General features: G+C 30.8%; 2 protein-coding genes across 2 annotated transcripts; both read right to left on the minus strand.

Annotated features, from left to right (window-relative positions):
* Positions 1–245: 245 nt before the first annotated feature.
* On the minus strand, positions 246–1834 carry mRpL37 (mitochondrial ribosomal protein L37). The gene is made up of 5 exons (XM_065499111.1): positions 1607–1834; positions 1202–1549; positions 866–1146; positions 640–809; positions 246–549 (listed from the first exon to the last, which is right to left on the minus strand). The coding sequence occupies exons 1-5, from the start codon at positions 1780–1782 to the stop codon at positions 295–297; spliced, it is 1230 nt and encodes a 409-aa protein (XP_065355183.1). The 5' UTR covers positions 1783–1834; the 3' UTR covers positions 246–294.
* A 7121-nt stretch (positions 1835–8955) lies between these two features.
* On the minus strand, positions 8956–10918 carry Art1 (arginine methyltransferase 1). Its single transcript, XM_065515010.1, has 4 exons — positions 10724–10918; positions 10380–10619; positions 10088–10317; positions 8956–10023 (listed from the first exon to the last, which is right to left on the minus strand). The coding sequence occupies exons 1-4, from the start codon at positions 10724–10726 to the stop codon at positions 9402–9404; spliced, it is 1095 nt and encodes a 364-aa protein (XP_065371082.1). The 5' UTR covers positions 10727–10918; the 3' UTR covers positions 8956–9401.
* Positions 10919–15226: the final 4308 nt, after the last annotated feature.

Consider the following 15226-nt stretch of genomic DNA (forward strand, 5'->3'; position numbering starts at 1 on the left):
AAAGTATCCTAGTGTTCCTTGCAGATATAGAAAAACATACAGTCATAATTTCAATCAAATCTGGTTAGCCGTTTAGCCGTCTATAGACTTCAAACCAACAAATATACATATATACATACATATAAACACACATTCACTTTTATAAATATAGATTAGAACGACAATTATTTAATGGCCAATTCTAGAGGGGGACGTCCAAAATTCGCAATTTAACTTTTTTGAAGAACTCTACGCCAAACAGTGAATTATTATTTTTAACAAAAACCAATAATTTATTTACGTATGTATATGTATTTAGGAATTATTATAAAACGCATTCAAACAGCGAAAAACGTCTTTATTGTATCCTTCCAAATATGGACGACCAGTTTTATAACCACATTCAGCGAACAGATCCATATTTGATTCGTTGAACCAATAATTTTTCAAATCGCCATTTTCTCCAAGAGCCAAAGTATTTAATTGAAAAATACCAAAATGAAACGTGCGCCCATCTGTCTGTATACTTTGCACCACAATTGGTTTCGGCAAATTTTCTATAGCGGATTCCTTCAATTGAAAAACGAAAAGAAATTTTAAAATATCAAAAACTTTTAAAATATCCACAACATAGAAATACGTCGATTTAAGACTACTTACCCCATATAACTGTTTTGCTCGTGCAGCTGCTACTGCAAAAGCTTTCAACATTGTGCGACTCTGAAATTGATTTGTTGTAACTCCAACATCATGCAGATTCCCAACCAATTCCTTATTGAAAAACGTAATAATTGTATGGGGATTTGAAGAATTAATCCTATTACTAAGAGCTGAATGAAGAATTTACTTGAATGCCTATTATTTCATATGGTAAAAATAGTCTTACGATAAAATGTTTCAGTTGTGTAGATATTTTTCTTTGGCAAAGAAATTGTGTACTTGATAGGATATAAATCGGGCAATTCTCCATCATATTTAACTTTGATTTGCTCAATTGGTCGTGATGATGTTATCAATTTTTCGACAGATAACTCAAACTGCAATAAATCGTCACCTTTTGGAACGGTAACCTTGAAATCAACCTGATCAAGCAATTGGCGACGAGAGGCTACAGACCGACCAGATAATTTTTCGCATTCAGTAATCAATTTGTTAGTTAGTAAACGACTGAAATTAATCTAATAAATAATGAAAACTAAACAATTAAAATATGTTTTGTTACTTTTTACGCTGGTGAGAAATTCCATAATCCCTTGGGAGATTAAAAGCTGGTCTATCCGATAATTTGACTTTTGGTAATTTTACTTGTTCTGCGTCCAAAACATGTGATGCCATTATCAATTGGTGAACATGTCGATCAACATTGGTAGGTAATTGTATTTTCGTTATAGAATCTTGGATTGTTTTTGGAAAACCTTTAATTTCTATAGTTTTAGTGAGAACTTGAGCTTGTTGCACACCCTCAAGTAAGACGTTAGCGTTTCCATAAATATGGCATTTCTGCTGGTGCCAGTGCGGATGGGATTCATCTTCAGGGACAACGATAGGATGATTTCCAACGATTTCAATTCTAAAAATAAAGATATTGTCACATAATTTAATAATATTAAGTAATCAATAATCTTACCGCTGTTTTTCCAATTTTGGATGGATTACATCTTCAACATCTTTCACTTGAATGCCCAATTTTTGCAATTCGCTAGCAGCACCGGTATCGTTTGGAATACGTTTGCCCTGTACTTGCCAATGTTTTTTAAATGTCCAACCCAAATGTTGGGCATACAATCTTGGAGAAAAACGCATTTTAATTCAAAAATTATCCAGAAACTTTTATTAATCTTTTAGCCAACGAAAAAAAAAACATAATTTTTAAGGTTATCTAATATTATGAATATGCATACATAGTTGTATTTTATTATAAATGGTTGTTAACTTTCGTAGTGAATTGCTCGCAGTGATGTTAACCGTACGTTAAATACCGTATTGTACGGTAATTTAGACTAGGGTTCTATAAGTCGATTGTTCGAATAATCGACTTTTTGGTCGGAAAAAAATCGAACAATCGATTATGTCGAATAGTCGAAGAGTCGATAAAAGTCGACTTTTTTTTTAGAACATTATACTAAAACTATTGCAATTTGGTACACTTGCATTTTTTGTAGTGTATTCTAATATACATAAATATATCTTCTATCTTCTATATATATAAAATACAAAAAATGTTTCCACCTATGTCCGTTATAGACTCTGAGACCATCCAACCGATTAGCTCCAAACTGGTATCATTCGAAAGGAAATTTTATGAATATGGTTTTAGACACCTAAAGTACTACATTAGTTCCATTCGGTGCTTTCGTAAGGAATATTTTGGAATTTTCTCATACAAACATTTTCAATCTATATATATAAAAATGGATGTATGTTTAGAATAGCCTAGCGGGTAACACTCTAAAGTCAGATTTTTTATTTTCGGTCTGTCGCCGGAGTGGTGTGGCAAAATCAAATTTTTACATTATACCGCTAAGCCATCTATATATATAAAAAACCGCTGGACCGATTTTGATGAAATTTCCGGGTAATCTTCAGAATAGCCCAGCGGATAACACTGTATAGTCAGATTTTTGATATTCGGTCTGTGGGCGGAGGGGCGTGTAAAAATCCAATTTTTACATTATACCACTAATGCCATATATTTCATAAAAATGGATGTGTGTAGGTATGTTGGACTCAAGACTCAAAAATGGCTGAACCGATTTTAATGAAATTTTCACGGAGTCTTCAGAAAAGCCTTTTGGGTAACAGAAATTTCCATATGAAATCTACTTTTAATCAAAAAATTATTATGTTAACAAGCGATGACCAAATACAATTGAAAAAGCCTGGCGAAACAATAAAATACAAATCGATTGACACAGTAATGAACGAAAAACAAGTCGTCAATTATCCTACTGAATTTTTGAATTCATTGGAAGCAGCCGAAATGGCACCACATGTATTAACATTGAAGGTTGGATTACCGATTTTTTCCTACACTGTATATTAAAATCGAGATCGAGATGCAATATAAAACAGATGTTTTCTAAAGGTCAGCAACTCGTACCGGGTTCAGCTAGTAATAAATAATGTTCATAAAATAAAGCTTTTTTCTACACAAAATTCTTCTAATTATTATCGCCTTGATAAATTTACTTTTCATTGCTAAACATTACAAAAGGCACATTAATAAATGTAGAAACCATGTATTTTCTACAAAAAATGGTAAAAAGTTGAAAAAAGTCGAAAATAGTCGGAAAGACGAAAATAGTCGAAAAAAGTCGATTAACTAAAATGTCGAAAGTTTGAAAAGTCGACTTTTCATAAACTACCAAAAGTCAAAATTTCGAAAAGTCGACTTTGTAAAAAACGGAAAAAGTCGACTTTTTGTTTCAGCTATAGCACCCTACCCTGGAGACGATCAAATAAACCCGTTAATCAGTGCATATATGTGAGTGTCGTATGCTTGAAGCTTTAAAGGAGACGTACAAAATTTGTATTATATTATTATTATTTGTATTATCGTTATAAAAACATATAAAAACATATTGTTACTTGAATTCAAATATAACGCTTTCAAATAACAGTGCTGTAATAGCAAACTGTAACATATCTGTGGGCATTATTAAATAAAAGCTTTCAGTTGATTTGATCGTAAGTTAGCAACGCTGTTTGCTGCGACCGTATATTCGAATATTCAGTTAAAGAACATTGTAGAAAGTACATCACAGATGGCGTATGTATTATTATGATCTAGAATATTCGAATTTTGACAGTTAAAGAACAATCTAGAGTGCAGATGGCAGTGTTATAAATAGTGGCAGAGGTTGCAGTCGTGAGTCAGTTTATCAGAGACGCTTTTAAAATAAACATCAACTGAGTGCCTTAAAGTGTGTTGTGTTTTTCAAGTAAATTCGTGTACATTATAAAGTGTGTCTTTATTTCTGCGAATTTATAAACGTGTATAAAAAAACACTGAGTTTTTTTTTCAGTTTTATTTAATTCTGTTGTACATTTTCAATAAATAAAAAGTTGTTACAATTTTCAAACTACTAAACGGCTTTTATTTGCAATCCGGTTTATTTAAAGGAAATAAACCAAACGTTTTGAAAAGGTTAAAACGTAACAATATTTTGAGAAATATTAAAACAAAAGTTTATTCTTACTTAAAATATATCCATATTTACTTGTATATGAGTTTTTATCTTCATAGGATACAGTTAACCTATTCGCAGGTATAACCAAAAAAAAAAATATTTTTTTTAACGGCAGTTTCAAAACTCCCATTTCAAATTTTTAAAAATTGTTAAACAAATTTCAATCTAGCTATGTCCGTCTGTTGAAAACACAGCCAGCTAGCTCCATACAAAAGGAGCTAGCTGGCTGAAATATTCCACAAATGCATTCTGTATATAAGGATTGTTTGGAATTGAAAATAGGCAATATCGGTCCATGATTTCACCTAGCCTCCATATGAATGTCACCCGAAATACTCTTTGAGCAGCCATAAATATGTTTTATATGAACCTAAATATTTTGAGGATCGCTCAATAATTGACCATACCGCCCATATAACCCATATTTTAAGAAAAAATTGTATATATCAACATAAATTTCGACACATGCCATTTAAAGTTTTAAGAAATTAATCACTCTATCAAATTCTGTACAGTTCGGACCATGATTCAAGTCATGTCTGGAACCTTTTTTCTTCTGTGCTACTTTTTGAGTTTTGTATAATAATGGACCTAGAAACATGAAATAAACTCTTAATTAGCGACATATTATCGTAGATTAGTGATAATTCCCAGAGTAAATAATATTACTTTTTTTCTTACAACGGTATCTATTTTTTTAATAATGAACCTGGAAACTTAAATGTTCCTAAATATATGACAATCCACATGTTGTGATTTTTTTTTTTTTTATTTCATATTTTATTTATTGTATCTTCACAAAATAATGTGAACTATCAATAATTTGTTCAAATCTTAAATCTAAATATTATTTTTTATTTACGTCCCACCACAGTTGGACGAAAAATTATGTTTAATTTATAGATCCTATCATTAGCGCAGGTCTGTTGGATTCCTTCTTCTTAGTCGGGTTTGGCTGAACTTCTAACTTTTTCAAAAATGACTCCGCTTGTTTTTGTATTTCATTTTTCACCAGGGAGACACCTAGGTCCTTATGAATGTAAATATTTCTCACATACCAAGGCGCTGCTGTTATTATTCGTAATATTTTATTTTGGAATCTTTGAATTTTTTCAATATTAGAAGCTGAGGCCGTGCCCCATAATTGAATTCCATAGCACCATATGGGTTTTATTATTGAGCTGTACAGCAAAAGTTTGCTATCTAAACTCAATCTCGAGTTTTTACCAATTAGCCGGTAAATTTGTAGTAATTTTAACTTCATTTGAGTCAATTTCGTATCTATATGCTTTTTCCAGGTAAGACGTCGGTCTAGATGCAGACCTAGATATTTAACTTCAGTTTGTTGAGGTATTATATGATTATTTATTAGGATTGGTGGGCACGATTCTCTACGCAATGTGAATGTAAGATGTATACATTTTTGCTCGTTTACTTTTATTCTCCATTGTTTTAACCACCTTTCTATGTCGAGTATATGGTCTTGTAACAGTACAGATGCTTCTTGGTGGTTTTCATGAATGGCTAGTATAGCTGCGTCATCAGCAAAAGTAGATATGTGGGTTCGACTGTTTGTAGGCATATCACAAGTATATAACAAATATAGGAAGGTACCCAGTATACTTCCTTGGGGTACGCCTGCTTCAATAGGCTGTGGTGAACTTATGAAGTCTCCCTCTTTAAGAACGAACTTTCGATGACTTAAATAACATTCTAGAAGCTTGTGTGTGTTCACTGGTAAATATTGTTTTATTTTTATCGATAATCCTTCATGCCATACTTTGTCGAAGGCTTGAGAAACGTCGATGAAGAGTGCAGAACAATATTTTTTTTCTTCAAATGTCTTGGATATGATTTCTACCAACCTGTGAATTTGTTCTATGGTGTTATGTTTTTCTCGAAATTCGAATTGATGAGTTGGAATACAATTAAAATGATTCACTATCGGCTTTAATTTGTGCATTAACAGTTTTTCGAATCGCTTTGATATATTTGACAATAGGCTAGTGGGTCTATATGATCCTACTTTACTGTGATCTTTTCCCAACTTAGGTATCATTGTAACTAAAGAAACCTTCCATTCTGGTGGATAATATTCAAGGAGTAATATAGCATTAAAAAGAAATAGAATTATTCTTAATGCAATTTGGGGTAGCTCGAGGAGCATCTTGTTACTGATTTTATCAATACCAGGTGATTTTTTGGAGTTTAAATCAACAATAGCCTTGACAATCTCTGAAATCTCAAAACGAAGTGGTTCAGCTGCAGTAATATGGGGTAAAGTAGGTGATAACTCTATTATATCGTTTGACTCGTTTGGGGAAAATACATTCTTTAGATGACTAACAAACAGGTTTCCTTTTTCAGTATCGTTTCTCGCCCAGCCTCCACTAGAAATACGTAGAGGAGGTCTGCGTTATGATTTAAAGATACTTTATTATCATTCTAATGGTATTTTTCAATAATAGTTCAATTAATCGGGGTTGATTTAATCGGATAATTTCGATTTACCGAACAATTTCTATTTAAATTTTAAAGTGAAAATAGAACCACGAATTTTCTGTACTTATTTAAGTATTTTATTAATAAAAAGAACAAAAACATAAAAAATAAACAAAACATAACAATTCAACCAAAAAGTAGATAATTTTCTTTAGTTTTAATAAAACTCGATTTGGAAAAAAATCTCGCCGATTGTAGATATTGGAGAAATCGAAAATAATGCATGGTAAAGAATATCCAATATCTCAATTTTTTTCGTTTGTTCTAAGCATGTGAAATCCTCCATTATACAATTGGAGTCCTTTTTGGTTTTTTTGAGATTTTAAATGCTTTTAATAATTTCGATAAGTTCTGATAAAAACTTTTCAATACTGTCTTCAATTTCGACTATTATCATGTTCTCATCAGACAAATATGTACATGTAAATTAAATATGTATGTCAGTTGTTATACTCACTAAACATGTTTCTTGGGCGTTTAATTTATGTTTTATATTTATATTTGAAATAAAATGGAAAAATAAATACAAAAAAATATGTTAAAGTACAAAAAAAAAAATAAATTTCGGTTAATCGGTTTATTTGTTATTTGAAAATCGGCAATTTTGAATTATTCGAACAGTTAACCGACCGTTAATAGGTTAACCGTTTGAATACCCTATTAATTAGACATGATATTCAGCATATATGAGGAGGTCCATAACAAAACGCAATAAATCCAATTTTTTTGATATTCGAATAAATATAATTAAATATAGTAGGATATGGGAAACGTTTCATTTTGGTATTTAATTACAATAAAATAATAGATTTTCGTTATTAATTTAACAATGGCAAAATAAAATGTAAAGAATTGAATTCAGTCAAATAAATAAACTTTAAAAGTGGAATTATTTCGTTAATATGGACGTCCTCATATACAGCCATGTCACACATTTTGTACGGAATAGTTTCGATTCGGTAGTTTTTATTCCGATCGATATCGTGCAGAAATAGATTAAAAAATTTAGAAAAACAAATAATTACAAAGAAATGTCAATTCCACGTTGAAAACTGAAAGTCGTTTCATTCCGAAAGAATTTTTCGTTTTACTTTTTCTGAAGAAGCAAAATACGGAATTAATTCCACTTTCGATCATAATAGAATTCTGTGACAGGCCTAATAATCATGATTGAGTGAGAATCTACAAAGAGCAATTTATGGTCCGTTTTTGAATTTCTGTAATGATGAACATAGAAAAATATAATTTTAACTTAAAATTTTTAGGCTCTAATGTTTTACAATGAATTGAGAACTCGTAAAGAGGTACGTACTTCTTCCTCCTTCTAATGAATCTTTTTAATTTTCTATAATACTGAACATGAATAAGTGAGAAAGTTCAAAGGGGTACCATTTAATTCTTTTTTTATGCTGTTTTTTAATATTCCTATCATAAAGGACCTGCAAATATGAAAGTAGACACGAATGGTCCTATTGAATGAAAATGCATAAGGAAGACTGTGAAATTTGATTTCTTCTAATGATTCGTCTTGAGTTTTCTAAATTGATTAGCTGGATACATAAAATAAAGGAGAAATTAGCGTCATATTTATTTATTCTTCAAAAATGAAATTAATAAAGCTAGAAACAAAAAACTTGAGACATATGAATCTGTAAAGTAAGAACCGAACATAAAATAAGGCACACATCGGAAGCTTTTAATCATGCTACTTAAATAAAAGTCGTGCTTTAGCAAAAATGTGTCGATTATGGATGACAACCGAACTTCAGTTACGTTGCCAGAGGGCAACCATAAATTTCTGGGGGGTTATTATGTAACTCCTTTCGAAAAGAAATTCGTTCGAATTTGTATGCTTTATACATTGTATTTCGATTCGAATTGGCAACCTGGTTGCCAATTTGGCAACGGAAATGATATCTGCCAGATGTTATCTGTAATACCCATTTAGACAATTGCAATTCGGTTGCCGTCAATAATCGACCCATAATTTATTTTGATATTGCAGTTTATGCTTTATTCAGCCCAATTATGAATAAAAATTCCGCGGGAGTTTTTTCCCATTGAATTTGAATAGAAAAAATGGGAAAAGGGAAAAACTCCCGGGGAATTTTTATTCATAATTGGGCTGATTTTGTTTTATTTTAACATTACCGCTAACGAAGTAGCTGGTTGAATGCTAGTAGGTGACCGAAAAATGTGCACTATTACTATCTGTTAGTTGAAACTAAGAATTTAGTGTCCTACCCCCAATTCTGGTTAAAATAACACTTTTACAGATTTACAATTCTGTGTATAAATCCCATTGCATTTTATTTAACAAAAAAACATCAAAAAATAATTAATAATTTAAAAAATATTTAAAAACATCGTTTTTTAAATACAAATTGGATGAGACAGACCATCGGGTAAATTTTTAATTTCGACGTTGGTCAAGCCAATAATAATTTACAATAAAATAAACGGGATTTTTTTTACAGTACAAAAAAATATTAAATTACTTCCCACATTATTACATATTTATATACTTTTATTTTATTTTTTGCTGTCAGGGCGGCCATGGAATTGTTAAGTTTGCATTAGGAAGTATTTCTCTGTTGTTTGTGGGTTTGTTTGTTGCTTTACAATAGCAAAAAGGATACATTAAAGGGGATTTGAGTAGCAAATAAAACAACTTATATCTATAAAACTTTAGTCTTAATATAATCAAGCTTACAATCTTCATCACTAATATCAACGCATTCTGTAAATATTATTTTCGTGCACCTCCGAGTGTTCACCCTTAAACTGCACCTCAATATTAAAATCGAGATCACGGTTGTTGCGTTCGTTGGGCTTCATCTTAAATGTGCCCTTTATCTCTTCGCCTTTCTTGACTGTTAGGTATTCATCCAAATAAAATACAGTCTGTTTCCAATGTGTATATGTGGCCTCTGGCGAAGTGCTGAAACCAAGACGTTTGTGGCACTTTGTAAATTCGATATTGAAGTATGTAACTAGAGCCTGTACAAAGTCGTTGCGTTTAATTATCAAACTGAACGGAGATACAAATTCTAAGTCGGTCTTTTTGACCGTATACAAATCGACTTCCTTTATAAGATATGACGTGGACACCACTTGCTTTGGGTCAACCACATCGACCAGTGGTTCGGTTACAGCAACCTTACGAATGCAACTCATATCGAAGCCATATACATCATCCCACCAATTGATTTTCTCATCTTTATACTGCCTGTCTTCAATAGCTGTGATATAAAGTGTGCCACGATCTGGAAACATCATTCCATCAGATTTCAGCCACTTGTCACGTGCAAACAATACTGTATCCAACATCGACTCATAAAAAAGACAATATCTGAGATGAAAGTTAGATCGTTATTTTAATTTTCTGTAATCTATTTTCAGACATTCATACTAACCCCATCCACTCAGAGATGATGATGTCCACTTTCTCAATGCCATTTGGCAATTCAATATCCTCGATTTTTCCCTTGACCACTTTAATCACATCATTCAAATTATTGTCAATAACCACTTGGCGGGCATATTCGACAATATTGGAACAATCTACCGCAATAACTGTGGCAGCACCAGCTTTCGCTGCAAACATGGAAAGAATTCCAGTGCCGCAACCCACATCCAAAACAACCTTAAAAGAAAAAAATAAATTGCAGAAATATACTACTGCTGCCATTGTACACTTCTTCTTACCTTTCCACGGAAAAGATGCTTATTGTGATACATGGCGTTGCGGTAAGTGATGGTTCTAACTTCGTCTTTCAGCATCTCCTCGTGTATACCAAAATGAGCGTACGAATCAAAGTAGTAATCACGAGAAGTCATTTCTTCAGCCGTTGCTACCTTTCCTTCACCATCAGTGGCCGACTTCTTTGTCACATTATTCACTGTTTCGTTGGCATTATTGGTGGACTGCATAATTATATCCTCAGACTATATGAACACAAAAAATGCAAAAAACGCGAGTGTGAGAAGTGAAGTTAAACAAGATGCTGAAAAGCATGCATTCAACCAATCCATATAATTATAATACTCACCATTTTCTCTTGAATCTATTTGTAAAAAAAATAAATTATGCTTTACAATCTCGGACAACTGCTTCCTGAAATGAACTGTCTGTTAATATTAAATAAACCTTATTTTCACGTTCAACAAATTTATTTGTTCTATTCTGTTCAGTTCAATACAACAGCGCGCACCGCGTGTCCCTTGTTAAAAGCGGGTTTTATTCGCAACAGGGATGGAAAATTATTTTTTTTGTTATGTATCAAAAAAATAGTACTTTTTTTATCCTCAGAGTACTAAAAAATTATAATTATTTTCATATTGGTGTAGTTTTGGGTTAAAATTGCCTACAAACATACTGCTATACCAAATATCTTCTATAGGAAACACCGTTAAACCAATTATGTTCTATAGAAAATACTATTATACTGAACATTAGCTGTAGGATATAATGTTATACTAAAAATTGTATAGAAATTATGTACTGTCGTACAGGATTTTATATAGAAACTACTTTGGATATAGCAGAAATCATTCTGAACTAAAATAATTTGTAAATTTGCAGTTACATAAAATATCTACTGAAAATAGATTGAAAGTATCAAATTAGTCGCGTAACTAAGGAACTTTTTTAATAATAAATAGTATCAGAAAAAGTACAATTATTAACTTTTCCATCCCTGATTCGCACACCGCATCAGACAATTCAGACAGATTTGCCGATTTATCGGTATTTTAGCGGTTTTTTGATTCTAAAAATTGCAATCTGCGATTTGCTTTAGTGCTCAAAATGACGATTTTATGAAAAGTCTTTCAAGATTTTCATATAATCATTAAATTAACAAATATAATAAATACAAACTGAACTTGATTTTAATAATTTAATTAACCAATATGTGATAATTTTAATTTTTATTTTTAGTTGCCCAATACGGACGAATATTTAATCAATTAATAAATAAAATTGTTGATGCAAACTAAACTAAAGATATTCAAAATTAATAAAGCCTGATATTTGATTTTTCCGAAATTGGCATATTGTTTGACCGGATTTCGTATACTCGATTTTGAATTTTTGTGTGGTTACGTCCGTTTGCAGTTAAGGTGAATTACGTCCGTTTGCAGTTAAGGTAAAGAGAATACAAATATTTAATTTTTGTATACAAATATTATATTATTCTTATTATATAATATCTATTTTACAACATTAATTCCTTTAATATGTAAATTCTTTATTGGGTAGTTAGTTTTTTCTAAAAAAACTAGTATTTTTATTTTTTCAGTTTTTTTTGACGATTTAAGAATTACTAGGATCGCCTGGTGGTCAAAATTCGACCACTAATAACGAAATTACACAGTTACTTTTGAGTATACGCAAAAATATTTTTCACGTTTGTATTTAGATTTGCATAAACATGTTGTTTTTCAAGCAAATTTAAAACGCTTTTTACCACTTTTATGAAAAGAATTTTTTAAAAAAAATTATATTGTGCACATCTGGAGAAAATAACCTCTTAAACGATATAAGTTTCATCAATATTTGTGGACAATAACATACTTAAAAGTGTACCAAAAAAAAACGTGTGGCCTATTTATATATAAGATTTTACCGATTTTAACGATTTTTTTACCAAAATTATCTGGCAAAAGTTGTTGTTAGTATTTTTCAGTCCTCATGAGTGTGACCAGATCTTAAAAAAAATACGTCTAAAAGGGTGTTTAGCAAATGCTAAAAATAGTATTAAAACGGCAAAATATAATGCTAAAAAAAGTTAAAAAAATTAACTTTTTCATGTTTTTCATTGTTTTTAAACAGAATAAAAATTTTCAATTCAAATAATATAAATGCTCATATGGAAGCTCAAAATATAATAATTGAAATCAATTTATATGCAAACTATTACTTGGTTGATAAAAAAAGTATGTTTAAAACGGCCAATTTCATTTGAATTTTTTTTGGAAAAAACGCCAAATACATAGTTCTGAAATCAACGTCAAATAGGCCGACTTAATAATATTAAAGACAGAATTTTATATTTAATGTTAATTTATTAATTTACGTATATTTTTATTATTTAATAAGCTAAAAATAACAAAACAAAATTATAAAAAGATAAATGATAAATAAAGATAAACTTTTGCATAATCCTTTAACCTTCGCTTTACCAAAGGTTTTTTATGTACGTGGTTTACCAATACCCACCCGGGTGATACTGCCCTTCTATCCATATATCCGACGAACAAAATTTTAAAAAATCGAAAAAACCTTATAAAAAGTTTAATATGTTTTTATTAAATAATATAGAACTCTAAAATTTGTTCATTGAGTCTAAATTTTATTTAAATCGAAACAAAATGAAAAAAATTATTAAGCTAACAAAAACCGAGTGGTCACCCGGGTGGGTATTGGTAAAGCGAAGGTTAAGCTATTATAACTTTTTAGAATTCCTGCTACTACTTTGGGACACTATATTGTTTGGTATTTTTTTTAAATTAATGTTTTATTAGCTTTCTGGGAAGCCATTTGTATTCGTATAAGTTTTTGATTTTTTATATAATTATAAGTAAATACTCAGGATTGTTCTTTGTAATATATGTATATTTTATTGGCCTATCCATAGAGGCTTCTCATATTACGTGAAATTAAATAAATAAAAAAAATTAAAATTTTGCAGCTATGAAATCAAAATAAAATATGCTAAAATTTAGCTGCAAAAATTATAAAATGGTCACATTGGTTCTCATCCCCAGATGACTCAAGCCAAAGTATAACACTAAAGCCTACTGCAACGATTTCCATGAAATTTGAATTCGTTATTCAGCTCTGGGTGGAGAAAGAACTCACGACATTGCCATTATCGCTTAAAGATAATCAGGCCCTGGGGGGTTATTATGTAATTCTATTCGAATCGAAACACTTTCGAAATACAATGTATATAACATACAAAATCGAACGAATTTCTTTTCGAAAGGAGTTACATAATAACACCCCCTGCTTTTTTCGCTAACTTCGAGAGTTTTACTTTCCCATTGGTAAATGTTTGGCGTCGTTTAACTGTACTACGTTACGGTTTTTCGGAGTATTCATTGGCCACATGCATTCGTTTACGTTTTATAACCTAAATTAAATTTGACATATGGTGGAATAGCAAACAAAACTCAATATCGATATTGGTGGAGACCATAAAACTCAGGAGAGGAGTACAGTAATGAATTTGATAACATATTTATGTTAATTTAAATTATTGATGGCGATATATGTATAGATGTTTTTACAGCAAACACCATATTTTGGATCACGAAGCACATTGTCAATATAAAAGTAAGAATGAAATTCATCACAATTATTTAAGTGCATTAAATGAAAATAGATCAAAACAAAACAGGGTGCTGTATTCATCTATTTTATGTGGTATATCATTACTTTAAATGCAATTAAAAAATACATTTTTTGATTGATTATTGTTCCTTTTGTTTACATATAGAGCCATAACCGGCAAAAAGACGTAAGTGCCATGATTATCAATTTTCGTTTTTTGATAAACATCGATAGTTATCGATCATTCGCATCTACAAGTCGATTGTACGATTGTTCGCCCATTACAAAAGGCGCATTAATAAATGTAGAAACCATGTATATTTTACACCAAATTGTAAAAAGTTGAAAATAGTCGGAAAGTCGAAAGTTCGACTTTTTAAAAAACGGAAAGGTCGAAAAGTCGACATTTTGTTTCAGCTATAGAACCCTACAAAATACCATCGCCGTATAATGTACCGTTATGATTTTACAGCAAAAACAATTTAGACGTATGTACAATTTATTGTTTTTTCTTCATATTTTGTGAACATACGTCTTTTTTTAAGTTAAAAACGTTAATTTGAATTTTTGTACACGAATATAATTTGAACAAAATAAAAAATTAAAACCTTAAGTTGTGTTTTTAATAAAATTGGAAGAATCATAAAAGAGTTTTAATTTAATACTTCAATTTTCTTATACATACGTCGACTTTTCGATCTTTCGACCTTTTAGTTAATCGACTTTTTTCGATTATTTTACAAAAAATGCAAGTGTACAAAATTGCAATTGTTTTAGTATAATGTTGCAATTAAATATTTGTTTATAACAATCTAAAAAGTCGACTTTTATCGACTATTCGACTTTTATCGGCTATTTTCGACTTTTGTCGACTTTTGAGATAACATAATCGATTGTTCGACTTTTTTCCGGCTAAAAAGTCGATTTTGACTTTTCGACTTTTTCAGGAAAAAATCGATTGTTCGAACAAGGTGACAGCAGTGGAGAATTGAAATAAATACCGGCGAATTCACTAATGTTTTTATACCCTTCAGCTTCGTGAGAAGGGTATATATAAGTTTGTCATTCCGTTTGTAATTTCTACATTTTTCATTTCCGACCCTATAAAGTATATATATTCTGGATCCTTATAGATAGCGGAGTCGATTAAGCCATGTCCGTCTGTCTGTCTGTCTGTATGTCTGTCTGTCTGTCTGTCTGTTGAAATCAATTTTCT

Source organism: Calliphora vicina, chromosome 1, assembly GCF_958450345.1.
Source record: "Calliphora vicina chromosome 1, idCalVici1.1, whole genome shotgun sequence".
Classification (NCBI taxonomy): domain Eukaryota; kingdom Metazoa; phylum Arthropoda; class Insecta; order Diptera; family Calliphoridae; genus Calliphora; species Calliphora vicina.

Coding starts and splice junctions, on each gene's coding strand:
- mRpL37 (XM_065499111.1), bottom strand. CDS start 1,782: ATGCGTTTTTCTCCAAGATTGTATGCCCAACATTTGGGTTGGACATTT. Junction 1,550..1,606: donor CCAAAATTGGAAAAACAGCG/GTAAGATTATTG, acceptor CTTTATTTTTAG/AATTGAAATCGTTGGAAATC. Junction 1,147..1,201: donor ATTTCTCACCAGCGTAAAAA/GTAACAAAACAT, acceptor GATTAATTTCAG/TCGTTTACTAACTAACAAAT.
- Art1 (XM_065515010.1), bottom strand. Junction 10,318..10,379: donor AGCATCTTTTCCGTGGAAAG/GTAAGAAGAAGT, acceptor TTTTCTTTTAAG/GTTGTTTTGGATGTGGGTTG. Junction 10,024..10,087: donor ATCATCTCTGAGTGGATGGG/GTTAGTATGAAT, acceptor CTTTCATCTCAG/ATATTGTCTTTTTTATGAGT.